The sequence below is a fragment of the Ictidomys tridecemlineatus genome, chromosome 15, assembly GCF_052094955.1.
Source record: "Ictidomys tridecemlineatus isolate mIctTri1 chromosome 15, mIctTri1.hap1, whole genome shotgun sequence".
Lineage (NCBI taxonomy): Eukaryota > Metazoa > Chordata > Mammalia > Rodentia > Sciuridae > Ictidomys > Ictidomys tridecemlineatus.
The window spans coordinates 23,598,952-23,625,468 of NC_135491.1; the positions used below are offsets into that span (position 1 = coordinate 23,598,952).

General features: G+C 51.2%; 2 protein-coding genes and 1 long non-coding RNA gene across 6 annotated transcripts; 1 reads left to right on the top strand and 2 right to left on the bottom strand.

The window, feature by feature from the left end:
* Positions 1–279: 279 nt before the first annotated feature.
* On the top strand, positions 280–13,058 carry LOC101960605 (5-hydroxyisourate hydrolase). 3 transcript variants are annotated; one of them, XR_013430843.1, is made up of 5 exons: positions 280–602; positions 944–1,082; positions 2,413–2,548; positions 2,785–7,192; positions 10,727–11,119. XR_013430843.1 is itself a non-coding variant. In XM_078032244.1 (3 exons), the coding sequence occupies exons 1-3, from the start codon at positions 952–954 to the stop codon at positions 12,973–12,975; spliced, it is 315 nt and encodes a 104-aa protein (XP_077888370.1). In that variant the 5' UTR covers positions 832–951; the 3' UTR covers positions 12,976–13,058. The 3 variants fall into 3 exon arrangements, 2 of the variants coding, with proteins under 2 accessions (XP_077888370.1, XP_005335461.1); XM_078032244.1 differs by lacking the exons at positions 280–602; positions 2,785–7,192; positions 10,727–11,119 and adding an exon at positions 12,928–13,058 and having other exon boundaries at positions 832–1,082; XM_005335404.5 differs by lacking the exons at positions 280–602; positions 10,727–11,119 and having other exon boundaries at positions 839–1,082; positions 3,047–3,309.
* LOC101960318 (dynein regulatory complex subunit 4) lies at positions 3,578–19,595 on the bottom strand. 2 transcript variants are annotated; one of them, XM_005335403.5, is made up of 11 exons: positions 19,454–19,594; positions 17,604–17,690; positions 14,890–15,087; positions 14,333–14,539; positions 12,166–12,220; positions 11,317–11,522; positions 10,394–10,561; positions 9,987–10,073; positions 6,964–7,173; positions 5,013–5,078; positions 3,578–3,848 (listed from the first exon to the last, which is right to left on the bottom strand). In XM_005335403.5, exons 1-11 carry the CDS (start codon positions 19,454–19,456, stop codon positions 3,699–3,701), a joined length of 1,437 nt encoding a protein of 478 aa, XP_005335460.3. In that variant the 5' UTR covers positions 19,457–19,594; the 3' UTR covers positions 3,578–3,698. The 2 variants fall into 2 exon arrangements, with proteins under 2 accessions (XP_005335460.3, XP_077888369.1); XM_078032243.1 differs by lacking the exon at positions 10,394–10,561 and having other exon boundaries at positions 19,454–19,595.
* Positions 19,596–25,106: 5,511 nt separating this feature from the next.
* Positions 25,107–26,511, bottom strand: LOC144370839 (uncharacterized). The gene is made up of 2 exons (XR_013430844.1): positions 25,960–26,511; positions 25,107–25,560 (listed from the first exon to the last, which is right to left on the bottom strand). It is a non-coding gene; the product is annotated as an uncharacterized LOC144370839 (long non-coding RNA).
* Between the last annotated feature and the right edge of the window lie 6 nt (positions 26,512–26,517).

Below are 26,517 nucleotides of genomic sequence, written 5' to 3' on the forward strand. Positions count from 1 at the left end.
CACACACATGTCCTTTGCACCGGAAGGTGAGGGAGCAGGGGTGCAAGGAGCTTCTCCTTGTCCAAGGGCACCCTCTCCATCACCTCCCGAGTCCTACTGCTCCCGTTTTACAGATGAGGAAACTGAGGCAAGGTCAGGTGGCCTGTCAGACACCTCACGGGGCTGGCAGAGGGATTCCATCACAACTGTGCCTGAGTCTGGACGTCCTGGGGACACGGGATCTGCGCACACCGCCCCACTCCACCGCGCTCCAGCACCCACCGCCCCGCCCCGCCCCCAAGCCCCGCCCCACGTCCGCAGCCCCAGCCCCACGAGTCCCTGCCCCGGAGGCGTTCCACCGCCCCCAGGAAGCCCTGAGCCCCTGAAGGCGGCTGGGCAGCTCCTGGGGACAGTGTGCGTGGACCGCGCCAGCTAGGGAGACGCCGGCAGGACGAGGAGCGGCTCGCCCAGGGGTGGCCACACAGGCTGGGCTAACCCGAGGGGCCTGTGGTGGCCACCTCCCACTAGGGCCGCACGGGCATCCCACAGTCCAGAGATAGTGAGCTGCCGCAGCACAGCTTCGCAGCAGCTGCCCTCCAGCTGTACACCTGGACTCGCCTGAGGTAAGGGGCAGGCCTGTACCCTCAGGATTTGTTCCCTCATCTGCCTGGGGGGCTAAACTCCAAGGGACCTGCGAACCAAAAGTGAAGCTGGGTTCCGAGAGAACAAGGCCATCTGTGAGCTGGAACTATGGCTGGGGGAAGGAGACAGTGGGGATCCACAAGGTTAGTTTGTTTGCCACCTGGCAAATCGTCCTGCAATTCAGCAGTTCCAGTGACCCTTGCACTCGGCCTGCCCTCAGGGCAGTGGGGCTGTTCACCCTCCTCTCAGAAGTGCAGATGCAGGGCTGGGGACCCAGTGCACAGGCCCTCAGGAGCTCACCCTGCCCCTCCTGTGATCCAAGGCACTGGCATGGAGCCTGAGAGCAGCCCCCTGACCACACACGTGCTAGATACTGCGTCTGGGCTCCCAGCCCGCGGCCTGCGCCTCCACTTGTCTCGGCTTGAGGACCTCAGCCAGCAGTGGACAGAACTGAAGAAAAGGTATGAGACAGGCCCTGGGGCTGGGTGGAAACGCAGAGCTCCTGCTCCCCCAGCACCAGCCCTTGCTGAGTCCCACCCAGCCAAGGAGTGCAGACACTAGGGGCTGGAAGACAGAGCTGACTGCTGCCCACCAGCCCCCACCAGCCCCTCAGCCTTAGAGGCACACGGGTTCCCAGCCTGGACCCTCCCTACTGACTCTGAGCCTCAGTTCCTCACGTGGGATCAGGGCCATCCTAGCAGGTGTGAGTGTCCTGGGACTCAAGTTTGCTGAGGCCTGCTGGGGTGGGAGCACTAGGTCTCTCCACCAAGTCCATGGCCTGAGGTGGCATAGCACTTAATTTCTGCTCCTTTTATTCTCCATACCTCCTCTGGACAGGAACCATAATACCCTTTTACAGGTGGGAAGATGGAGGCAGGATGAGGTAAAAGGCTTCCAAGCTAGGCCTGTGATCCTCAGCCTGGACTACACACACACTCTGCTGGGTGGGGGCGTGGGGGCTTCCAGTCTCAGGTGCTGCAAACCCAGTTTGGCAGAGTTGTGGCCCTGGAGCTGGCCTTGTGAGCAGGTTCATCCCCATGACCCTCCGTCTTGAGGAAGGCAGGCATGTCTTGTGGCAGGAGTGGGGAGCCCAGGGAAGGTAGACCCAAAGGTTCAGGGTCTAGGGTGCGGTTGTTGCTTCCCTGCTAAGCTCTTCACAGAAGCTGGGGCGTGAGGGACCCAGGCCCACCATGAGTGAGCACAGTGCTGCTCTGGCCAGGAGCCACTGCAGGGTTAGAGGGAACCATGCACACCAGACATGCAGTTCCCTTCCTAAACACTGTGGGACACTCTTTAGGTCCAGCTGGTATGAAGAATGTGGGGGCATTAGAGGTGATAAGGCAAAACTGCAGGCCTTCAAAACACTCCATGAGAGATCAGCCCACTTAACATGGACCTTCCATCCCGTTGGAAACAGGCCACCACATAGATGTATTGTTATTGACCCAGAAGCCATGATCAGTAAATTATATTAAAACACAGAAAACATCATGAATCATAATCTATGGTGCATTTTAAAAAAAAACTTGTAAACAAACATATAAACATAGAAAAAAATCTAGAAAAATATGTCAAATACAAAGTGGTAGACTATGGAAGAATTTTTCCCTTTTTGCTTCTGTGTTGGTTTTCTAAATAGGCAGTGTAGCAGTGTCCCTTCAGTTGCCCCACTACCTGCTCAGCCACGTCTGAGTCAGGCTGTGGAGTGTCTGACCCCCACGGGGGTCAGACCCAGGAGGGCTGAGGGAAGCTGGCTCTGCATCTCATCTCAGCAGCCCATCCTCTCCCCAGCTACACAGACCTGGACGGCCGCTGCCCTGGGCTCCTGAGGCCAGGCCAGATGAAGCCTGGCACCTATAAGCTGTCCTTCGAAACCCAGGGCTACTGGAAGGAGAGGGGGCAGGAGAGCTTCTATCCATACATAGAGGTGAGTACCATGGGGGACAGAAAGGGTGGAGACCCTGACTCACTGACCTGCAGGCCAGGTCTTCGGCCAGGCCTCAAGGACAGACTGGTCCCACCTCTCTCAGGGAGGTGGCAGGCACCTGAGCTTGCCTGCTTTGAGCTCCCACAAGAAAGGGGACCCTAGGACCTCGGGCGTCATGAGACTCCGTGTTGACATGCCCATCCATGAGCTGGGGGTGACTCATCTCCTCTCCATAGACAGTTCTCATCTGCTCCACTCCAACTCCTGGGCCTTCTCCGACTGCTCCCCCCACCCCGATCATCTGGCCTTTTCCACATCCAGCATGCCCAGAGGAGGATTTCTGCCCATCCTCAGCCCTCAGGGAGGTTGCAGTCCACCACTGGGCTCCCGCTGACCCTGCCCCACCATTCAGGCTGCTTTCCCAGGGAGTCATGGGGTCAGGTGGCTCCCGGGTTGTGGTCCCTCACTGTCTTCTGGTGCCTTCACTGCTTCTCTCAGGTTGTCTTCACCATCACAAAGGAGACCCAGAAGTTCCATGTGCCTCTGCTGCTGAGCCCGTGGTCCTACACCACCTACAGAGGGAGCTAGAGCCCAGCCTGGCTAGAGGAGCTATTTACCTATCCTTGCTCTGGCTGGGCTGCCTGCCCAGCCACACTCAGTGGTCACCCACTTCCTTGGGGAGGTTCTGGCCCCCCTCTGGAGTTTCTCAATGGGCAGCTGTGACTTGGGTCAATAAAATCAGTGCTACATCTGCAGAGCTACTTCCAGTGGGCAGCTGTGACTCATTCAGGTCTCTAATGACAGTGCTGCATCTGCAGAACTGCTCCCATCTTTGGGACAGGAGCAATTTATGGATGCTAGATCTCTGCCACCTTGGCCCCCAGGTGAACAAGGGGGCTGTCAGAGAAAGTGCTGCTGAAGTTGGAGGACTCAGGTGTGGTGTGGCACAAGCTGGACGTGCCCCAGGGAAGGAGATTCTCCTGCAGGTGGTTCTCCCCTACAGAGCCCAGCAAGAGGACACAAAGGAAATGTGGAAAATTTTTCATTCACTGATGATAATCTAAAATTTAAAAACTTACTGCCTGGAAAGAGGGGGTCACCTAGGGAGTGTCCCTAATCAGTTCTGTGGGCTGCAGCCCCAAGCATGTAGCTAGGTTGGGGTACCCACAAGTCCTGCAGGGCCCTGACCCAGCGTCTGCCCAATCACCGCTGTCTCCAGAGGCTTGAAGCCCACATTGTCCAGAGGGATTCCAAAAGCCAGCAGCTTTGCCTCGTATGTGCGCAGGAGGTCATTATGAGCCTGTGGGAACAAGGCAGTGTCAGGGAGGAACAAGGAGTTGACCCACCCAGAGCTGAGCCCTACTCCATAGAGGTCAGGGCCAGTATCTGTTAGTGGTCACTTTAGGCCAGCTCCGTGCTAACACAGCTGCATGTGTTGCCTGGGGCTTAACACGTGAAGGTATGCTGAGGCAAAGGGAGGAACTCAGCAGAACTGTGGCCTGAGTGTGCCCCCAGCTCCTCAGCAAGCATGTCTCAGCGGGGGCCACTGTTCCCTCCTACCCTTGTCAATGGCCTCTATTCTCTGCTCCCATGGGCATAGCACCGGCATCTCCTAGAAACTCTGCATCTTCACCAGGGCCAGGGCCTGCCTGGAGAAGAGTCCTGGTCACCCCTGATCTGTCCCAAGAGACAAGGCCTGGGAGACAGTGCTGGGGGGCCTAACACAGCCACCATGCCAGAGGTCCCTTCTGCCAGAGGTCCCTTTTTCCAACTGCAGAAAACGCACATTTTTAGAAGGGTTCATATTTCACTGGGTGGTTGTAAAAGCTCAATGAATTGATGTGTGTGAAATGCTTCAGGCCTGGCCTGACTCCGCAAATGCTCAAAAGGGCAGCTGTCCTCACAATGGCTCAGAAATGACTCCAGTGTGGGCAAAGACAGGCTCTAGGGAGAACTGGGGTGTAGACCCTTGAGGTTCACAGCAAATGGCCCTAGCTCTGCACAGACAAATACCAGCATGTGCAGAAAAAGCAGGCAAGGGGCTGGGAGGGTCAGGAAGCCAGGATCATGTGGGTGCCATGGAACCTGGGAACTGGGGACAGTGCCTGCACCCAGGGGTCTCAAAGAAACAGGATGACAGAAACATCTGGACATGTCCCCAAACAACAGAACCAAGAAGTGATATCCACCCCTCGGAGTTAAGGGTGTAACTGAGTTGCACTGGTGGGGCAGCTGCTCTTGGTGAATTCCTCTGCAGACAGAGCAGTCAGCTCAGTCCTAGGCAGGTACAGATACCTCGTGCCGTGTCTGCTCCTCACATGGGGATGGTCCACCAGCCTCATCAAATGACATGTGAATGGGAAATGGATGGGTCCTCAGAGATGGTCAACAGTCACACTGTCTACAGGCTGAAGCCAGATGCCAGGCCATAGCCAAGGGAGGAGGCAGGGAGGCAGGTGCATACCTTACAGACTCGGGCCAGCTCATACTGCAGGTCCTTGATGGTACTATTCTTTGACTCCAGAACATCCTGAGGACAGAGGCAGAGGTGAATTTGGGACAGGTCTTTTGGCCAAGGTGAAGGAGGTGGATGATGGTCTGGGAGCTCCCTTGGGGGTCCCAAGCTCAGGGAATAAAGTCCTGGCTCAATATATGTATGCATCTAGAAAAGGGTGTATCGGAGGAGAAGGTCCCCAAGGGTTGAGAGAAAACAGAATGGGAAGAAGGGGAGAACCAGAGTATGTTCTGTGCCATCCACACCCCATGGAGAAACTGTCTTGATGGTAAGGAATAACATGGGCTACCAGGGACAGCAGAGATCTCACTTTGCAACAGCCTGGCACTAAACAAAAAAACTTACACTTTTACACTTCTTGAATCATGTGGCATTATTATCCAATTTTTAAACAGAAAGAGTAGTCTGTGTAACTTTTAAAAGTAATGGGCCCAGATCTGCAGGGCCCACGCCCCTTGGGATGCTCCCACCTGAGGAGTGCTGTAAGGTGCCAGACTGAGAGTTGGGCCTGGCTCCGAGAAGCCCCCAACCCTCTCTCGCCTCTCTTGAGAGGGACCCTATGGGCACGGCTGCACTTCACTGCCAGGCTACCTGCCTATAAATTGGGATAAGAATAACCAGAGAAAACAAGAGCCAACCCACATTTAGTACCAACTGAAACCCACAGTTAGTTAGTATTCACCTGATTGTGGTGGACAGGACTGATTCTTATCATTGCCATCTCAGGCTTACCTGTCCACAGAGGTGGAACTGTCCCTCTTCTGTGTCCAAACAGCAGGACTTCACTTCTCACACCTACCCATGTTGCAGGTGAGCCTCCAATCCCAGAGACAGGTTATTGCCAGTCCCAACATGGCCCCTCCCCTCCTGTGTTGCTACACCACCCCAGGCCCAAGATCCGGCCTATCCCAGTAACCTGGTCCCACAGGTACAACCAGGGCCCTGCTGCTCTCCTGTAAACACTTGGTCTCCCTGTCCAGAAACAGCCTGTCACCTTGGACCCTCCCAGCCCCTCCTAAATCAGGATAAGTCCTGTGGAGCTGGTCTTTAGTAGCTCTTGGATCTCTGTTCCTTGTCTTGCACTGACATTATCTGCTATCTCTGGCCATGCATTCCCCAGCTGAGGCAGAGGGGGCTCTCTGTGATCAGGCCTCTGTGCCCAGAACAGAGTTGTGGTTCCTGACCAACCCTACACTGACAGCTGACAGCCCGCAGTTGCCCTTAGTCCTGGGTTTCCAACAAACCCTGGGTGTTCTGGGTCTCCTGCTCCCTAGGCAGCCTGGGGTGCTCAGTGTGAGGCCTAGTACTGCATGCAGCCTCAGGTCAGGATGGGAGGGGAGACGGGCAGTGAAGCAAACCAGGATGGAGTGTCGTAAATAGAGATGAGGTACCTAGACACAAAGCTAATTCTTTGGGCCTAGAGTTTTAAACTGTGATGAGCCATCGTAGAAGAGCTGCCTATAGTACAGTCGCATGGGTGCTGAGCATGGCTTTTCCACTCCCAGGCTGTCCCCAGGCCTGTCTCTGAGTCCACTGGCAAGTGACTGAGGGACTCAGTCCTGCAGATTCCCAGAGCAGCTTTTCTGTTTCTAGAATCTCCTCATGATGAGCCACAGGAGAACTGGAATGGCAAGGCTCAGAGTTATGAGGTACCACGAGGTTAAGGAGGGTCAAGCAAGACCCAACAGCAACACAAGCAAAACCCCTCAAAGGAAACTGCAGGCCCAGGCAGGCCTGAGGCACAGACGCCTGCAGGAAACCTGCCCCCCTCCCCGTGGTCGCCTCTGGCTCAGGAGGCACAGCACAGGACCAAAGGGTCCCACCACAGGAGACTAGGCTGCCCACTGTAGGTAAGAGTTGGGGCAGCCACCAGCCCTGCCCCCGGAGCCCCTGGGCCTACCTCCAGTTTGCGGGACACGAGTGTCAATGCTGCAGGGTCCAGGTTGGAGGCCGCCAGCACCTCGTTGAACTGCACCTCCCTCTTCTCCATGGCAGCATTCAGTGTCTGCAGCTTGCGTTCCAGCACCAGGTTCTTGAAGCCTGTCTTCTGCTGCACCTCCTGGATGGCTGCAGTGAACTTCCGGTAGAGCTCATCCCGCTCTTGCTGTACCTGCAAGGAGGAGACTGGGGTGAGCAGCAAAGTCCCCCACTGGGACATCTCACTGGGGAGAAGCCACCTCCTACCCTGCCCCTTTGTGGAGCACACTGTTACTACAAAAGGTCACTTATACTGGTGACCACACCTAGAATACATGGTCTATGTGCCATCCACTGCCTGAAACCCCATCTTCTGTGCAGAGTTAAAGGTATGCAACTATCTACACAGAGGAATGCAAGAGAGAAATAGCAGCATGAACCCCCTCAAGAAGCAATGGGGCTGGGCACAGTGGTGCACAACTGTAACCAGAGGCTGAGGCAGGAGGTTCACAAATTTGAGGCCAGCCTCAGCAGCTTAACAGGACTCTGTCTCAAAATATAAAAATAAAAAGTGTTAGGGATGTGCCTCAGTGGTAGAGCACCCTGAGTTCAATCCCTAGGTCTGCAAAAAAAAAAAAAAGGGGGAAGGAGGGGGAAGAGAGGGAAGAGGAAGGAGGAGGAGGCAGAAGCAGCAGCAGTAGTGGGGTGTGCTAAGAGGAGATGTACCCCTGATTGCCCCCATGTGAGAGCCTGTCCCTCTGCAAACAGGCAATATTTGCAGGAGAGCCCTTAGAGTTTCCTACATATTGACATATTGATTCCTTGCCATCAATATGTCCTACAAGGCAGGTCTAAAGCAAGCCTTGCAGCAGCAGTCTGTCAACCAATAAGTAAAAATGTCTCTTCTCCCCTTCTATTTCTTTTTTTTTTTTTGGTACCAGGAATTGAACCTAAGGTTACTTAACCACTGAGCCACATTGCCAGCACTTTTTTTTTTTTGAGACAGTGAGAGAGAGGGGGGACAGAGAGAGAGAGAGAGAGAGAATTTTAACATTTATTTATTTTCTTAGTTCTCGGTGGACACAACATCTTTGTTGGTATGTGGTGCTGCTGAGGATTGAACCCGGGCCGCACGCATGCTAGGCGAGCGCGCTACCGCTTGAGCCACATCCCCAGCCCCTATTTTTTAGTTATTAATGGACCTTCATTTTATTTATTTATTATTATATGGTGCTAAGGATCGAACCCAGGGCCTCGCACATGCTAGGTGAGCGTTCTACCGCTAAGCCACAACCCCAGCCCCAGTAAACACTTGTTTAACCCCAATGCCCAGAGGCCACTACTGTGATCATTTGGTATGACTCCTTTCAGAATGTTCTCATCACTGTTAGTAAAGGAGGATCATGCTACATCATTGCAACTTTCCACATAGCAGCATACCCTACAGCCTTCCAAGCAGAGAGTACCATATCCTCCCCAACTACTGTGCCGAGTCCCATGGATCTGCCTATATTCAATTCCTTGTCAGAAACCTGTGGATCATTAGTCTCTAGATTTTGCCAACAAATATGAATTCCTGGTTCTCTGAGACACTGACTGGCACACATCATGAGCCATATTCATGTGCAAGATGCAGCAGAGAACAGGATGCAACCCAGACATGTTTTTGCTCTGTACCTCCCATTAATGCTGGCCACCAAATTCACAGGAAGGAAGAAGGGAATAGCAGGACTCAGACAAGCCTAGGGGTCAAGGGACTGTCTGTGCAGGTCATTGGCTGCCAATGGCAGAGCCCAGTGATCCACACCCTGTGAAACCCTCAGCACCTCTGAAGGTGAACTAAGACCTGACACAGATGCAAGGCTCCTGAGAGGCCTGCTATGGGGAGATGGGGCCAATTCATTATTGGTCTGCATCTGTGAACTCTCTAGTGACTATGGCTTATGATGAAATGCTCAGCCATGTGAGCCACAGACTCAGCATAAGGGTCCTGTGATGCAGGGTGATCCTTGGCCAGACGTTCAAACCACAGAGGCAGGAAGTAACATTGCAAGAGACAGCAGACCTGCACTATCCATGAGAAGTGTCTGCCCAATCCTATGAGCAAAGGAGGAAGTTCATCAGCTCTAGAGTAGGCAGGAAGGAGCAGGAAGTGGCCCTCAGGCAGTGCTGTCAGGAGCATCACCCAGAGCAGCCCTCTTAGTGACTCATCAGCATTCTAGCACAGACCCCTCTGACCCAGCACTCCACTGCAAGGACTGATCACACAGCGCAGAATGAAATGGAAAGGGTAATTGCAACAACAATGAAGTAAGAACAAAGGACTGGAAACAAAGAACAACTCCTCAAGGGGAACTATAAACTAGCAGATGCAGCTGTCACAAAGAACGAGGCTGCTGTGTGTGTGCAGCCTGGACAAACCGTGAGATTAAAATGCAGGTTGCTGTTGACATGCTCCCACTTTGTAAACCACGGAGCCACATCTATGCTAACGGATGCAGGAAGAAGCCTGGAAGGTGGCTCACAGAACCATCAGCTCTTATGGGGACAGCACTGAGCAGCTGCTTCACTTACCCTCAGGATCCCAGCGTGTAACAGGCTAATGCTCAGAAACACACTCATGCAGTGGGAAACAGCTGCTGCCTGGGCCAGGCCTCCTCCATGTACTGCAAAGTCAGCTTCTGAAGGGACAGGGAGGCACTCCCCTTGAGGTCCCAGGCCTTGTACAATGCCAGGATGGCTTTTTGTTTTTCTTTTTGTATTCTGTGGTGCTGGAGATGATTGAGCTACACCCCCAGCCCTTCTTATTTTTATTCTTACACAGTCTCACTAAGCTGCCCAGGCTAACCTGAACCTGTTTCAGCCGCCTCCAGAGTTGCAGACAAGTGTCACACACCAACACCACCACAGTCTTTTGACTCATAAAAGCTGAGTGGACTGAGAAGCAGGCAAGAGAATCTCCAGCTCCCAGTCCCAGAGACAGCCAGGGCCTCAAGCCTCACCAACCTTGATGAACCGCTGCTCCAGCACCTCATGCTCCCACTGCAGGTCTTTCAGCTCTTTCTCAGTAACCTTCAAACGTGCTGTTGTGCTCTAGAGAGAATACAGGGAGTGGGACAGAAAGCATTCAGATTCACAAGTATCCATGTACCACAAGCTTCTGGAAGACAGCAAGGCCAGAAATAATCTCCAGGAACAATTGGCTGGAAAACTTCCAACAGCCGGGCCCCACCTAGGCTGGCTGGTAGGATAGTGGAAGACTAGGGCCTCATCCCCCTTAGCACCCTCAATGGAAGTAAAGAGTCCAGCCTCCCTTTTCCTTCCCACCCTCAGGAGATGCCCCCAGATGTGCCCACTTTCCTGAGGCCAGGAATGCATGTGCCAAGGAGGGAGGAACTCAGCAGGGAACTCACCACCAGGATCTGCTTGTCCCTCTCATACTTCCCAAGCTTCCTCTGCATCTCGTTCATCTCCTCCCGTGCCTTTTGCAGAGGGTCTGCCAGACGCCTGTTCTGCATAGACACCTCTGCCATTTCCCTCTCCAGGTGTTCTTCCTTCTTCCGCATGTCCTCCATCTGCTCCTATGGGCTCAGGTGCAGGTGCAGGAGGGGCTCAGCCTGTGGAGCATAGACTGGGTGCTCTCCTGACCACACATGTCCTTCCAGCCTCACATACGCTGGGGACTTAGGCTTGCTTTGTGTATAAACTGTATTTTGCAAAGCCTAAACTTATTCTGAATTTTCTAGGAATGCAGCTTCCATACAAAATGAGAGCCTGCACTTTGTTCAGGATCCACCAGGACTGCTCTTCACCATGGAAACCCTGCCACTGCCAGCATCTGAGGGACCATGACAACCGCCCACTCTGGCCACACTGCAGCCATGCCATGGTGCCTGGGTGTTAATGTGTCAGGATACCCTGTTACTGCTTCACAGCAGTTAGGGAAACTGGAATTTTGTTTGTTTATTTGTGGTGCTGGCGATTGAACCCAGGGGTGCTCCACCACTGCACTACATCCCCAGCTCTTTTTATTTTTTATTTTGATACAGGATCTTGCTAAATTGTCCAAGCTGGCCTCAAACTTGTGATCTTCCTGCCTCAGTCTCGCAAGTAGCTAAGATTATAGGCATGCACCACCACACCTGGCCTGCTTATTCTCAATTATGGGTGGAGATAAGTTACATTACTTACATATTTCAATTGAGGGTAGCAGAGGGGCTCTGTCCAGTGCATTTACAGAAAGGGGTGTTGGGTCCAGGGGACTGTGAGAGCTGGAGTCTGCAGCCCACAACAAGGACAGGCAGAGAGTGTCTACGGGCCCAACCCAGGTGAGCACCTTGAGGGAGTTGATGAGGGCCAGGTTGTTGAGCGTGATATCGTTGTAGTAGTTCTTGATGTCAGTGAAGGCCTCCTCGTGACGCCGCATCAGTGTGTTGATCTGGCCGTTCTTCCTCTCCTCCACCTCGTGGATCTCAGTCTTTCTCCGCAGGTCAAGCTCATCCCTTAGCACCTTCATCTTTTTATCATACTTGGCCTCAATTTCTGAAAGGAAGCAGCACATACAGCAGCTTAGCAAAGGAAAAAAAAGTGCCGTGTGGCTACAAGAATAGATGAAACCTGGAAATAGGGCCCCAGAACTGCCATGATGGTCAGAACAAAGGTTGTGCAAACAAGCTCTGCCAAAGAACAGGAAGGGCTTAGGTGAGCTTTTCCTGCTAAGGCTCAAGGGGACACACTCAGCGCAAGGGCCACTGCTGGCCCTCCTTTTCCAATGACAACGGGCATATCAACGCCTGCACTGGGGCTCCCAACACTGTCAGCTGACCCCAATGGGCATTCAACAGCTAGCCACAGACTACAGGGCTGGACTTCTGAAATCTGAGGCTTCTCGGTCAGAAGACTATTTGAAAAATGCTGCCCACAAGACTGAATAACTCGTGCCTGCTGTTAACTACTGATTTTAGACAGGAGTGGGGAAGTGTGAGGTATCCACAGCCTCCCAAACTCACACAGAAATAGTTGTTCTGGGATTCTGAGTGGGTCCATTCTCTCCCTGTGTGTGGGGGGGGAGGGCTATTTTAATCTGCTTATCATGCTCTGAATTAACAAGCTCTGGAGGCAAATTACTTTCTGATGAAGGTAGGTCTCTGACACCATCTTACCAATGTGCATATTAGGAACTGACCTCGAACTTGCCTCTCAAAGTCATTCCGCATCTTGGTGATCTCCTCAGCATGTTTCTGCCAGGTGAAGAATAGCAAGTTACTAGACAGTGAAGCAGAGAGGGGTGCATACCCTTCAGGCCAACCCTGTTCCTCCCCCCTAAGAAAAGTTCAGCTCAGTAAACCCCATGCTGCTTATGCTACTGGTTGCTGGGTTCCCCTCCCCTCTAAGTTCATGGAATCTGCCCAGAATAACATGGTTTTGGTAATCTCCACATTTCATAAGTCATCTCCCTGAGCAAGATCACCTCTGAGCCTGGAAGATATAACAGATCTGAGTACTGGACAGCTTGGTTTCCTCCTGGTGCCTTCCCATAGGCTGGAGAACAGCCACTTCTACACAGAGCTACAGCTGCTTCCAGGAGCCTCAAATAGCTCCTGCAAACCCACCTCACTGTTGCTCAGAGCAACATTCAAAAATTATGTTCATAAACAATTATTATGACAGGCACAGAGGCACACACCTATAATCCCAGTGACTCAGGAGGTTATGGTAGGACAATCACAAGTTCAAGACTATCCTGAGCAACTTAGTGAGACCCTGTCTTGAAAGAAAAAAAATCTTTAAAAAAGTCTGGGATGTAGTTTAATGGTACAGCATCCCTGGATTCAATTACTAGTATTGAAATAAATAAATAAATATTCTAAAGCATCTTTTTTTTTTTTAAAAAGAGAGAGAGAGAGAGAGAATTTTTAATATTTTTTTTTTTTTTTTTTTTTTTTAGTTTTTGGCGGACACAACATCTTTGTTGGTATATGGTGCTGAGGACTGAACCCGGGCCGCACTCATGCCAGGCGAGTGCGCTACTGCTTTAGCCACATCCCCAGCCCATAAATAAATATTCTTTAAAAACAATTCATTATATAGTACAATTTTTAATTACAAACTTAAATTATTTTTAAGGCAGTATTTTTACATGAAGGAGCATTCTGAACATGTAACACATACCCACACTTCAGGTTAAGCTCACAGCCTCATACCACTGACTTGATCTGAAACCAGCCACTCTGTGGTTCTCAGGAAAGACCATGCAATTCTGGAGGCCCTCAGCACCCCGGGGTTTGCTGCAGCCTGCACTGCCACTGAGCTACATCCTGCAGTGGAAGCTGGGCTGCTCCCAGCATGAGGCAGATGTGTTGAGAAGGCCCTGCTACCCAGCACACAGAAGAACTTCTGAAAACTAAAGTCAGACACATCCTTCCTCTCCCCGATTCTCAGAGGACTCCCTACTGACCTGTACCAAAGCCCCCATCCTCACCAGGGCTTTCCAGGCTAACAAGCTCTGATCATCCCTCCAGCCTTTCTACTCCTTGCTCCTCTAGTCTCTGGATCTTCCCTCTGGCCCATCCCTTCTCTAGGGTGGAATTCCCCCAGCCCAGACTTCTAACTCCTTCCAGCCTTTACCCAAATGATACCTTCTCAATGAGGTAATGCTAGAACTCTTATAAAAACTGCAGCCTCCCTGCAACTCTAGCTCCCTGCACTCACCCCACTTTGCTCTTCCTATAATGCTCACCCCTATCAGCTTTGCTGTATGCACTTGGCACATTTATTCTGTCTTCTCTCTCTCTTTCCTGAACACTTAGCCCCACTTGGGAAGGCATTCTGACAGAGATCGTGATCAGGGCCTGACACCTAATGGACACTCAGCAAATGAATTTCAGTCTCTACCTGGAAATCCCAAGAGTCAAAGGCCAGCAGTTACTGAAGAACTGCTGCCCAGGATATCTTACATGTTGACTTTTCTTTTTCTTTTCTTTTTTTTTGCAGACTGGAGATTGCAACCAGGAATGCTCTACTGTTAATGTACATCCCCAGTCCTTTTTATTTATTCATGTACTTTTGAGGGTCTCAGTAAGTTGCCCAGATTGGCCTTGAACTTGAGATCCTCCTACCTCAGTCTCCCCAGTCACTGGATCCCAGGCATATAAGGGTTGGTTCTCTAAAGCAGCCAATACTGTTCCCTGTGTGTCAGAGATTAGCAGTACTAGGATTAGATCCTGAGCTGATTTTCCTTTGGAGAAGACAACCTGTTGACTGGGCTGAAGACAGCAATCTGCACTCAGCCCTGAAAGACGGTTTGTTGGGCTGCATTCTTTTTCACTCTGGTGCCCACTCCTCATACCTACCAGCCTCAGGTTCTTCACCACCACCTCATTGGCCAGTTCCTGCTCCTTCAACTCCACCTTCAATGTCCTCATGTCCTTGCGCAGAGCACCCTCTTGCGAGCGGTGCTCCTTCTGAGCCAGCTTCATGACCACAGTGCCCTCAGCTTTCATCTCTGTCAGGTTGTTCTGGTGCTCATACAGCAGGTGCTTCACCTTCTGCTTGTACACCTGTGGGACGGGGGAGGCATCTGCTCACTCGTGCTCTGAGGCACAGGACAGGACACCACCACAGCCAGTGGGTGAGACACCTGCCAGCTCACAGGGGGCTCAGAGGGAGCACCAACTGCAAGGAGGCCAACCTTCCCCACCATGGAGGCTGGGATTCAAGCACAGGCTCTGTAGAGCCTCTCCTGCCCTGAAGGGAGGAAGCTTCTTTCCCTTCAAGTGAAGCTCTTTTAGGAAAAAACACCTTCAGGTTCCCCAAAGCCAAGGGGAAAAGTCCCCGCCCCACCACCTGGTTCAGCTGCTCTGTTGCTGCAGGTGAGCCCAATGGGCACAGGCAGGCCAGCCTTACTCACCTTGATCTCCACCTGGTGCCTCTCCTCAGCTTCCTCCATCTCCCGGTCTTTGTTTCGAAGCTCAGCCTTCTTCTCCTCCAGTTGCCTCCGTGTGATCTCCCAGAATGTGTGGATCTTATCGCGCTCCAGCTGGAAGTAGTTGCGCTCTTCCCGCTCGCGGTCCAGCTCCTCGCGGATCCGGTTGACATGCTCTTCCACCTGACCAGGCACACACCCACAGCAGAGGCAGGTGGATGAAGAAGGGCAAGGAAGAAAGAGGGAGGGGCCGCTTACCAAAATAATAAGCACTAACAGTAAAAGCTGAACCATGATGTTGGGGGCTATCAGGACAGGGTGCATCCGGTACATGGCAAAGGTTTCTCAAATTTGGTCAGTATTCACAGAATAATTCTATTTTTACAGCAGTTCCTGGGAATTTACACTAAAGAAATTTCTGAAAAGAAACATAAAAGCTTTTTGCTCAAAGATATTAGCCTTGCCATTATTAGAACTACAAAAATATTAAAAAGAAAATGAGATAGGACAATTTTACACAGAAAAATAATTGGAAAATCAGAGTAAATCAAGTAGAAGAAATCTCATATGGCAAAAAATACATATGAAAATAATATAGCAGCATGTAAACATGTCTAGAAAATGAAAAAACTTCACCGTTAAAGATACAGTATTAAGCAGAAATACACAAAACCAGTAGATTTCTAACACTCAACAGGTTTTGGCCCAGAGCCAATCACAAATCAGCAAATAGGTTAAGGAGAAAAGCGGGTCAGGCTTACAGCTTTCTTGGGATCTCATTTCTCTTGAGAACTGGTTATCTTTGAGCACAACCCCAGGCTACTTATTGTACATTTTTTTTCTCTCCCAAAACACAGGGAAAGCACATTTCTTACTTCAAGAGAGCCAACCAGGGGCCTCTGAGGTGACGACACGGGGCAGGAGTCTGGGACCCCATGAGGAAGTAAGGCATCACAGATTCTGACTCAGCAAAAAAACAAGGTCTTCCGTCACAGTCCATTGGTGTCACTCAAACAGCCGAAACCAATCTGCTCTGTTGGGCTCACATGGTGCCAGATTTTGCCATCACTCAATATTTAGATTTCTTGTAAATATCCAATTTCAAGCTTCTCTTGAAAAATCAGGAAACAAAGAGCAATGAAGTCTAATGCCTCAAGGAAACCACCCAGTGAAGTGACTGTGGGTGCTCTCTGCCAGGGGAGGGCCCAATTCTCCAGATCACCCCGGTCTCTACCCTCCTGCTTGACCCTGCAGGCTTCTGTGCTCAAGTGTTCAGTAGACATGGCCAGCCCGCTCTCTGCAGACCATCCAGTTAGGACCAGGCTACATCAAAGTTCCACTTCTACAGGGAGGGGCATACACAGGTACAAGAAACAACTTAGACACGGGGCAATACAACATTCAATCCACTCTCCACCCATCACCCCACTGATCCTTCTAAAACACAACTTGATCCCACCACACCTCTGCTTAAACTGCCAATGGTTTCCTTGCACTTAAAATACAGCACATATCACCACTTCAGCTCACATGACTCTTTATTTTTCAATCTTAAAACTATCAAAAGAAAGTAAGGAGCTGGGGATGTGGCTCAAGCGGTAGCGCTCTCGCCTGGCATGCGTGCAGCCCAGGTTCGATCCTCAGCACCATATACAAACAAAGATGTTGTGTCCACCGAAAAAACTAAAAAATAAATATTAAAAAAAAAGAAAGTAAGGTTTATTAATACTATCACACAGGTCCCCTGTCATATGCTCACAGGGCCATCATCCATCAACACAGAGGCCACAGGTCCACCATGCTTGCCACATTCTATAGTTGTCAGGAGCCTTTTAAATGAAATTGTCATCACATAATTAAGTTCACTAGCCCTTTACATCAAAATAAACAAGTAACTTAAAATGATTACTACATGTATGATTAACTCAAAATGAACTCAACTCTTATATACAACTATAATATACCAATAAAAGAAAAAATAATAATTACTACAAAGAAACTATAAAGACTTTACTCCCTCTCCAAACTAAGCACAAGCAATAACAAAGAGTAAGCCCTGACACTGTTACTCCTTATTCGAATGTTTGTCAAAAAACGACGAATAAGGGGCTGGGGATGTGGCTCAAGCGGTAGTGTGCTCGCCTGGCATGTGCGGGGCGCTGGGTTCAATCCTCAGCACCACATACAAATAAAATAAAGATGTTGTGTCTGCTGAAAACTAAAAAATAAATATTAAAAAATTCTCTCTCTTTCTCTAAAAAAAAAAAAGAAGAAGAATTAATAAGATTGAGAAAATGTGATTTTAGGTAAATCATGTTCCTTTCAAAAACTTTCTTTCTGCTATGATGCTTAATGGTAAATAAAGGAGAATGGCATACATGTGTATACTAATAGCTCTATGAACATCAGATGCATAAGAGGGCAAGACTGATAGATAACAGAGTTAAAAGTTATTATTTCAGAAAAATATTTTCTTCCAAATTCCAACTACTCTATTAGAAAGTTCCTTAATGTGGCTATATTTCACTGTTTTAAAATATGTAATGCACCTGCAACTGCAGAATTGATGGGAATTATGGACAGAAATGGAAGATCCAGATTGAGGGGAGATGACTGAATCGGGTAGTGATGAAATGCACACCAAGGTATCTGGAGCGGTATCCACCCCAGCCAGGACTGGACAGCCCAGGCCTGCTCACCTGCTCCTTGGTCATGTCCTCCGGAGCCAGCCCATCGACAATCGGAGTGCCTTTGGCTTTGCCTTTCCTCCCTTTCTTCTTGGGCGCCTTGGGTTGAAGAGACAATTGGGTAAGTAAAGGACACTCTAATGGCTTTCCCTTTTTGGCTAGCTCTGATCTGCTCCCATGGGGCATTTTAGGAGGAAGTGAATATCTGTTTGGAACTTCTACCCCTAAGGCTCACTCAAACCCCTCCCGCCACCCCCCACAAGAGCACTGAACTGGAACACATCACTCTGCACTGGGTTTTCCCACCATTAACCACACACAACCCTGTCAACACATTTGGATAAGCACAAAGGAGACATCTCCCTTTCCAGAAAAATACATTTTCTCTTTATAAAAGGAATGGAGGAGTCTGTTCCAAATCCATTCACTCCATGGTATATGGCAGATTTCACTAATGAGAATGGAAAATTTACTTGAGTCAGAAAGGAAGCCCACAATACCAGTCTGCCAAAAGTTACCATGTTGCCTGAATGCTTGGTAACCACCCCTTAAAGAAACTGTTAAATAAATGTAGGGAGAAATGACTCCATAGCAATAACTAATCCTAAAAACATAAGGATTTTTTTCTTCAAAATATAAAACTCCTTCAGGGAACACTAACCAAGAACTATTGATCAAAAGGTATCCACTATGGATGATCTGTAAATGGGGTCAGCAGAAGGACTGGTCATGGGGTCATGTTTCATTTTAATAGCTTTTACAAGGCTGAGAGAGGTAGCTTCTACCCCCATTCATTTCATGCATGCCATTAAACAGATACAATTTTCCAAGTCCTATCCTTCTGCCAACGCTCTCCTGTTTATGCTTTCACGTTATGATAACCAGTTTTACATAAAAATCTTAGAAAAAAGAGCCAGATGAAGTGGTGCAGGTGCCTGTTGTCCCAGCAACTTGGGAGGCAAGGCAGGCAGAACACTCAACATAGCAAGACCTTGTCTCTTAAAAAAAAACAAAACACCAATATTCCCACAACCTCGTGATAAGTACTTTGGTCCCCCTTCCCAGTTGGTTTTCAAATGATGCACGCAGAAACCTTAACTCCTAAGGTACTCCTCTCTACTCTAGGAATGGCACCGCCCTGGAAGGTCATGAGCCTTGGAGGCAGATTCAGCACCAGTTAGCATTTGGGATGTTCACAGTCAGCTGAAGGGGCTTAGTGGGGCTCCTGGAGCTCTCCCACGGTGAGGCATCCTCCCCACCAGGGGATACCACGCTGCTGCCAAAAACTCGGTTACTGACGACTCCTAAATTACAAAGGGGCGGGTCTTGTTCTAGGAGAAAAGAAGGGAGAGAACCCTGATGCAGCAGCGAGGTCCCGCATGGCTTCTCCTACTAGGGCCTGGCTCCGACCAGGCTCTCCAGGGGAGCAGATTCTGAGCCGCGAGCTGATGCCCTGGCACTCCTGGGCACCGGCCTTCTATCAGGGCGCGCGGGAGGAGCGGAGGCTCCAGGTGGGGGACGGTCCTAAGGTACCGGTCCCCGACTCTCCTCCACGGGGCCTCTGCGCGCCCCAGGACTCCTAAGACGTGAAGCCACGGGTTCCGAGGATCGGAGACACCCAGGTTCTGTCTCCTGGACGCCCCGCGCCCCGCGCCCGAGGTCTCGGCAATTCTAAGCCCACCACGGAGCGCGGCCTCCCGAAGAGCCCAAGCCTCTCAGCTCCGAGGGCGCAGACCCCCGCGCCCGGGCTTCCCCCGAACCGACGAGGGCATCCAGTCCTCGATCCCAGGAACGGCCCGTCCCGGGGTCTCCGAGCGCAGGCCGGCCCGCCCAACCCCAGGCCCAGGACGCGCCAGCCTCACCATGGCGCCGGCTGACCAGAGCCACCGCGACCCGCCGCCCAGCCCTCCTGCCCCGCGGAGGCTGCGCCGTCTCCCGGCAACCGTGCGAGATCCCGCACGAAATCTCGGAGACTCTCGCGAGACTATGCCTGCAGCCCGGCGGGAGTGCGTCCCTAGCAACGCGCTGGGGAAGGTTCCAGGTGGCCGGAGTAGCGGAAGTGGGCTGGTTGCTGTGCGTCCCCGAGACACCTGACCACCTGACGCCCCTGAACCAGCGCCTTTCGTTGATTCTGGTCCCCGCCACTAGCTCCACGAGGAGGGAGAACTGTGTCCTTCGCTCCGTACTGCAGCGCCTACATGGCAAGTGCTCCATGAAGATGAGCTGGGCAATGGGCGAATGGCTGAAGAAGGATCAGTCGTCCTCCCAAGGCTCGGAGACAGTACCCCAACTGGAAAGTCTGCTCCAGGGACTCACCTCGCCCGGCTGGAAGAGCCCTCCCACCTGCTGCCCTAGAGAGGCTTGAATATGCGCCGCAGGTTTCCAGAAACCCTCAGTGGGGAGCAGAAACACCAAAGAAAATTAAGTTCAAGTTGAGCTCCAAAGTTTTGAAAACAAGTGACCCCTCTCTCTCTCACTATTATTATTATTATTTTTAAACCACCTCTGCCTAAAGAGGCAGCCTCGGTGGTCCCATCACTGTAGATGTTCTCTCCCAAACAAGCACTGCAGAAAACAGGGCAGTTGGTTTCCTTTTCTAACCACTTGCTCTGAATACTGCTAAGCATTTTATAATTTCCAAAGCAAATTTCCAGTGCCTGCAAATTTCCAGTCTATTACACCCGCATGATGACCTGTGTCACCCAGAAGGCTGACTTTGTCATAAGCAGGTGTCTGTCTTCATTCGCCAGTGGTTGTTTTGCGTTTGCCTAAGCACTCAACATTATCATCTTCTTTTTTTTTAATATTTATTTAGTTGTAGTTGAACACATAGTATCTTCATTTATTTTTATGTGGTGCTGAGGATTGAACCCAGTGCCTCACACATGCTACGCCAAGTGCTCTGCCACTGAGCTACAGCCCCAGACCCTATTATCTTCTTTAAAAAGTGATCTTGCAGCCTGGTATAGTGGCACATATCTGTCATCCCAGCGACTTTGGCAGGAGGATCCCAAGTTTGAGGACAGCCTCAGCAACTAAGTAAAAGCAGTCTCAAAAACAAAACAAAATAAAAAGAGCTGGAATCTAGCTCAGTGGTAAAGCACCCTGGATTCAATCCCCAGGACTGGGTGCAGGGAGGATGTCAGATCTTGCAGCACATCTTCCTTCACATCTGTTTTTGAAGTGAAGATTCCAGAATCTAATTCCCCTAGAAAGTTGTATTGAGGGCAGTGTATGAGTAATGAAGGAAGGCACAGGTGGGCTCAGATATTCCCAATCTGCCAGGAGAGTGATGCTCATTGGTAGGCAACCAGAGTCACAGCAATGAGCTGCTTCTGTCTGCCCACCCAAACCATGAACGTTCTTGGAAAGGAACAGTCAGTTGAAAGACCATTGACTTACTAAACTCAGATCCTTAGCCCTGATGCTATATTCATAGCAAGCCCTGAAGTCTTAAAAGGTCTGGCCCAGTGACTGAGCCTAGGCAACAAGGAACCAGCACCACTGTGCCTGTCTATATGCCTGACAGGAACCTCCTTTCCAAGGCTGGGGTGGGGGTAGGAGTCTCCCAACTGAGGTTTGGCAGGGAAGACTACAGCTGGATACCCCAGTGGGGTAATTACTATTGTTTAACACTTACTCAACAGACCCAACACGCTAGGTACTTCATGCTTGGTTTTTTGCTTTAGAAGTCTGGCATGGAGCCTTGAATTAAATAAGTGGATTATCATACCTCCTTTCAACAAAAGGGTTAAGAATAGGATGGTTACATCAGGAAAGTTGAGACAGATTGATTTTCATTGTGGATGGGCAAAGACGAATAGTTCAGGGAGCCCTGGGTGTACACTCCTTCACTCCTAACAAGGCCCACTGTCATCTGGGTTTTTCATATTGAATTCTGAATTCTGATTTTTAGAAGAGTCTTTTCTTCACATGTATGGCTTCAAAACTTTGATTCAGTATCAAGCTGTGCAGCTTAGAAACCCTAACAAATGGCATTTTAGCTTCCTGAAAAGTCCAAGGGCAAATGTTAATACATACAAACCAACTGACTTTTTTGTCTAACATTTGGGCCTTCCTAATACAACCACTTGGTGATCCAAGTAAACTAGCTCAGGCTACCCAGTGCATCAACTGACTGCAGGCCTGGATGTTGGGATAATATGAATCTATATCTTAGAGGTAAATATTGAAGTAGTTAGAAAATGATATAATGTATAGAATTTTCTTCAAAACAACCCAGCAGCAGAGGGGGGTGACTGAGGACTAGAAGTTGTCAGGTCTGGCTGGTGAGTTCTCATTGTGCCATTCTCCCCACCTGTGTATTTGAGAATGTCCTTAAGGAAGAGTTAGAGAAAATAAACACTGGCCTCTGATGCCACATCACCTGTCAATTACCAGCTGGGAAGACTTTGACAAGAACCCCTCTGTATCATTTATTTGTCCCTGAAGTGGGATTCACTATCAAATAACAATTTGACATCATACAGGCAACTGCATAAAATGCTGTAGTTAATACAGTGACCTCATTTGTTTTGCTCATTAATGTGCAACCTGACAATGACTTAGGGGACAACTCACTCAGCCCCACTGGAGGGCAGCTCAAAGGCAGGGTTGGGACTCACTTAAAAAGCACTTGAAGTTGCTATTGGCTGGGACCTCAGTGGCACAGACAGCCAGAACCAAGCAGGTAGCCTGCCATGTGGCCTGGTTCTAACAGCAGGCTTCCAGGAGAGCTGAATCCTTCTCATGGCCCAGGCTCAGAAGTTAGTTGACGTCACATCTGCCACATACTATTGGCAGGAGAAGTTACATGTCCAGACCTCATAAGCAGAAATATCTCTATGGGAGTAGAAGATTCTGGAAGAAATACTGCTTTACCTTATTTTTTAGTTGTAGATGGACACCATACCTTTAATAAATTAATTAGTTTTTAAAGTTTTTTAGACACTGACAGACTTTTATTTTGTTCATTTATTTATATGTGGTGCTGAGAATTGAACCCAGTGCCTCACACATGCTAGGCAAGCTCTCTACCACTGAGCCACAACCACAGCTCCTTAATTTATTTTTATGTGGTGATGAGGATCAAACCAGTGCTTCACACTTCACCACTGAGCCATAACACCAGCCCCTACCTTGCCTTTCTTAAAGTCATTTTGGATGACAGGCTTAGTGATGCATGCCTGTAATCCCAGCAGCTTGGAAGGCTGAGCAAGGAGGATCATGAGTTCAAACTGAACCACCAGCAGCTCACATTCTGGTGGGCCTGAAATCACTTTAAAGGGCTTTAAATAGCAGCTACTTTCGTTTGTCTTGTAAGCTAAAGAAAATAAGTAACTATTAACCTGTGAAACTGACCTTCACGGAGTACTAAGGGGGCTGGCTACCCGGTGAAACTGGCCTGAGAACCATCCTGGAATCTGACTCTGGTTGGCTGAAGCTGTTTGGACCACCCTCCCTGGAGCCAGTACTGAAGTCCCTCTGTCACTTCATATTCCTTCCTTCAATGTCTTTTCCACTGGGACAAATTACTCCTCCCCCATGAAAGTTTTCTTTAATTTGTTTTTGCTTTGTGAACTGCAGAGCAAGGGTTCCCGCTGAGTCCTTCTCACTTTCTAGCCCTGGTTGTGCAGCCTTGGGCACATTACTACCTACCACTCTGTGCTCAGTTTCTTCATCTGAAAACTCAGGGTACCACCTTCTTGGGATCACTAGGAGAAGTAATGAGATACTGTGCAAAAACAGGTCGGTACATTATGAGCGCTCAAGGGTCTGCCCACATCCAGGGTCTGTGGACAGGCCTGGTACAGAACCAGCATTTGGAGATGAGACTGGACTGAGCCAGGCCCTGCCTTCCCCCGAGCCCGGCTCTCACCCCTACCCACCCTCAGTGTAGATTCATTGCATTAACCACGATCTGCAATTCCTGGTTTACCCCGCTCGAGGGTAATGCTGCTTTGACCCCTTCTTGGATCCCCACCGCCCCAGCACCACCGGACGCCGAACGTAGTTGGCGCCTCATAAATACCTGGGGGTGAACAAATGCACGGAAGCCACCGGGGCTGCCGGCTGCCGAGTGCGTGCACAGGAGCCCCAGGCACCCGGCAGAGGATGGGTCTGAAAGGGGTGAAGTCTGCGGGGGAGGGGGGCTGCAGGACCCTGGGCCGACAGGGGGCGCGCGCGGAAAAGGGCGGGGCCGCACCTGTCCTGCCCGGCTGGGGAAGATGGGGAGGGGACCCGGGACCCGAGCAGCTGCGCGCCCCGCCCCGCGGGCTCCTCCCCGCCGCCGCGGCCCCCCGGCTGCTGCCCCGATGCGCTGTGCCTGGATCCCGGGCCGAGTCGCCGCTGCAGCTGTTGGGGCGCCCGGGCCGGGTGACGCCGCCTCCGCCTGCGCCCCTCCCAGACCCCGCTAGCCGCATGGAGCCCCCGGAGGGCGCTGGTCCTGGAGGTAAGTGCGGACCCAGCCCCGGAGCTCCGGCGGCTCCTGGCCCGCAGCAAGCCGCAGCCCCTCCCCCGGCTCACCCATCCGCTGCCCGGGGCCGAAGACCCGCGGTCAGCTCCGGGCTCCCGCCGCGCCGGGCCGCGAGCTGGGGTCCCTCCGGTCCGGGCTCCTTCCGGAAACCGTCCCTGCGCGGGGCTAGGGGCGCACGGATTGCGTCCCCGCCCCCTGGTCCTCTGCACTCGCGACCGGGGAAGCCCGGCCCGGCGCCCTCCTCGGGAGGTGGCCTGGAGTTTCGTCCTGAGCCCCCTCCCAGCCGAGCCGGGATCCAGGGGCAGAGATGGGGCGGGTGGGGGTCGGAGTTTGGGGTCGGGGTCGGCGAGGCAGAGGCGCGCCGGTGAGGGCTCGTCTTCGGTCGGCTTTGTTCGCCGCAACCGCTTTTACGGGGAGGGGGGGGTGAGGGACTGGAGGCTGCGAGGGGCGCGGGAGCAAGGCGGGGTCTCAGTGAGGCCGTGGGGGTTGCGCCGGGGCTCCCGAGCTGCAGGGCTGGCGGGTCCGCGCGGCCTAATGGCCACACATCTGGAAGGGCAGGCTGCCTGGGATGCCCTCTCCTCGCAGCTCCTGTCAGTTCTTGGGGACCCTTCCCTTGAGGATTGAGATCCTGAGGCAGGTCTGCCTCCCTTGACTCAAGCCCTGGACAGGGTGGTGGCTGCAGATCTGAGGCCACTCTCAGAACCCTTCCATTTCACATCCCTTCCAGACCGGTTTTCAGAGATCTCTAGGCTGCCTGCCCAGGCCTATAACACATCCTGGATGTCCTGGATATCCCATCCCAGGGAGCCAGCCAGTGTCCTGGGGGAGAGGCCAGCTGTCAGTCTGCCCCCGCCCCTCCAGCCCCCCCACCCGCAGTCACATACTGCGCCTTCCTCTGGCACTTGGAGGGCTGCCCCTAGGAGCTGTCCACAAGCGATGGATCCATCCACCTGCCACTGTGTCTGGCAATGGGGGTGGGGGTCCTGTCTGAGTCTCTTGTCACTCTCTCTAAGCAGGAGACACACCCTGAAGCTAGTGGGTTTGGGTTTTCTGTTTTGTTATGGGGGGTGGATCAGAGCTCTCTTGCTATTGACATCCCAGGACCTTGGGTCTTCCCAGTAGCAGCCTCCTAGCCACCAAAAGTGGGGAGGACCGGAATTCAGTGGCTTGGGAGACTCAGAGCTAATTCTTAACTGTGACATGTGGCAAGCTGCTAGTGCTCCATTTCCATGTCAGTGGACGCAGCCCCTTTACCCTATAGGGCTGTGGGAAGCCAGGGTGAGGTAAGAGGTGAGGCACCTGGGAGAAGAGGTGAGCTTTTTTTCTCTCCTCCTCTGAGGAAAGAAAGAACTTCTCAGTAGTTTAAAGGCAGAGAGCAGGCTGATTTCTAAATGCATCACTTACCGACTGGGTTCTCAGATCCTAACTCAGTCTGTGCACAGACACTTCTTCCAGGTGCTTGTTCTGTGCAGCTCTGTGCCTCCAGTTAGGGACCTGGCCAGGGAACAGATGGGGCTCATGTCGTTGATACCTTTAGCCCTGTTCCCTCGTCTACACCTGGGCTAGTGAGCTCTGCTTCGTGAGACCTCGTGAAGCCTCATGTTGGTGATTATGATGCCCATATCTGAGTTCTCACTGTTGAAACGTTATTTGGGGGCATATGGAGCATCCACAAAGTAGTGAGCCCAATTAACTAAAGCTCCATGCCGCCTTTCAGCCCACAGACCACAACCAGGCCAGCTTATCCAGACGACTTCCAGCCTATCTTCAGTAGCATTTGGAAGCAAATATAGGCCTATTATTTCATCCATACCCATTTAAGAAATTACCTCTAAAATATAAGATAAAGCATCATCAAAATATTTTGAACCTGCCAAGTATGGTGGAACATACCTGTAATCCCAGTGACTTGGGAAGTAGAGGCAGGAGGATCACAAGTTCAACTCAGCAAGACCCTGTCTCGAGATAAAAAATGAAAAGGGCTGAGGATGTAGCTCAGTGATAAGGCAACCCTGGTTTGGTCTCCAGTAACAAAATATACTTTGCACCTAAGAGAATTAGTAACAATGTCTTAATATCAAAGTGTGCAGACCACAGAAGTAAGACCTGGGTACAGGAATGCCAAGTGGGCATTCCTTGAGGGGCACAGCTAGCATCTTTGGACAGCAGGGCTCTATCCCATCCCACTTCAGTCTGTCTGAGGATCAGCAGGGACAAAGAGAGGGGCCATGGCCCTACCCTTAGAAGCCTATGAGTCTAGTCGGGGCAGCTCAGCCTCCTTAAAATACTAGAGGGAGACCAGATTCAGGGATGAAGGTGCTCGGGAAACAGGGCAGAAGTGGCTACTACTGCTGACCATCTCTTCCTCTCTGCAGCCATTTTTCTTTTTGCATTTATTCATTCACTTCATTAATTCACTTGTTCATTCTTTCAGTGGTATGTAGAGTGGCA

Bases quoted from the DNA above. Each gene is read 5' to 3' on its own strand.
- LOC101960605 (XM_005335404.5), top strand. From the start codon at position 952: ATGGAGCCTGAGAGCAGCCCCCTGACCACACACGTGCTAGATACTGCG. The intron at 1,083-2,412 runs GTATGAGACAGG...TCCTCTCCCCAG, and splicing joins TGGACAGAACTGAAGAAAAG to CTACACAGACCTGGACGGCC. The intron at 2,549-3,046 runs GTGAGTACCATG...TGCTTCTCTCAG, and splicing joins GCTTCTATCCATACATAGAG to GTTGTCTTCACCATCACAAA.
- LOC101960318 (XM_005335403.5), bottom strand. The intron at 14,540-14,889 runs GTGAGTAAGGCT...CCCGTCCCACAG, and splicing joins GGCACCAGGTGGAGATCAAG to GTGTACAAGCAGAAGGTGAA. The intron at 5,079-6,963 runs GTAGGCCCAGGG...CTCTGTCCTCAG, and splicing joins TCGTGTCCCGCAAACTGGAG to GATGTTCTGGAGTCAAAGAA.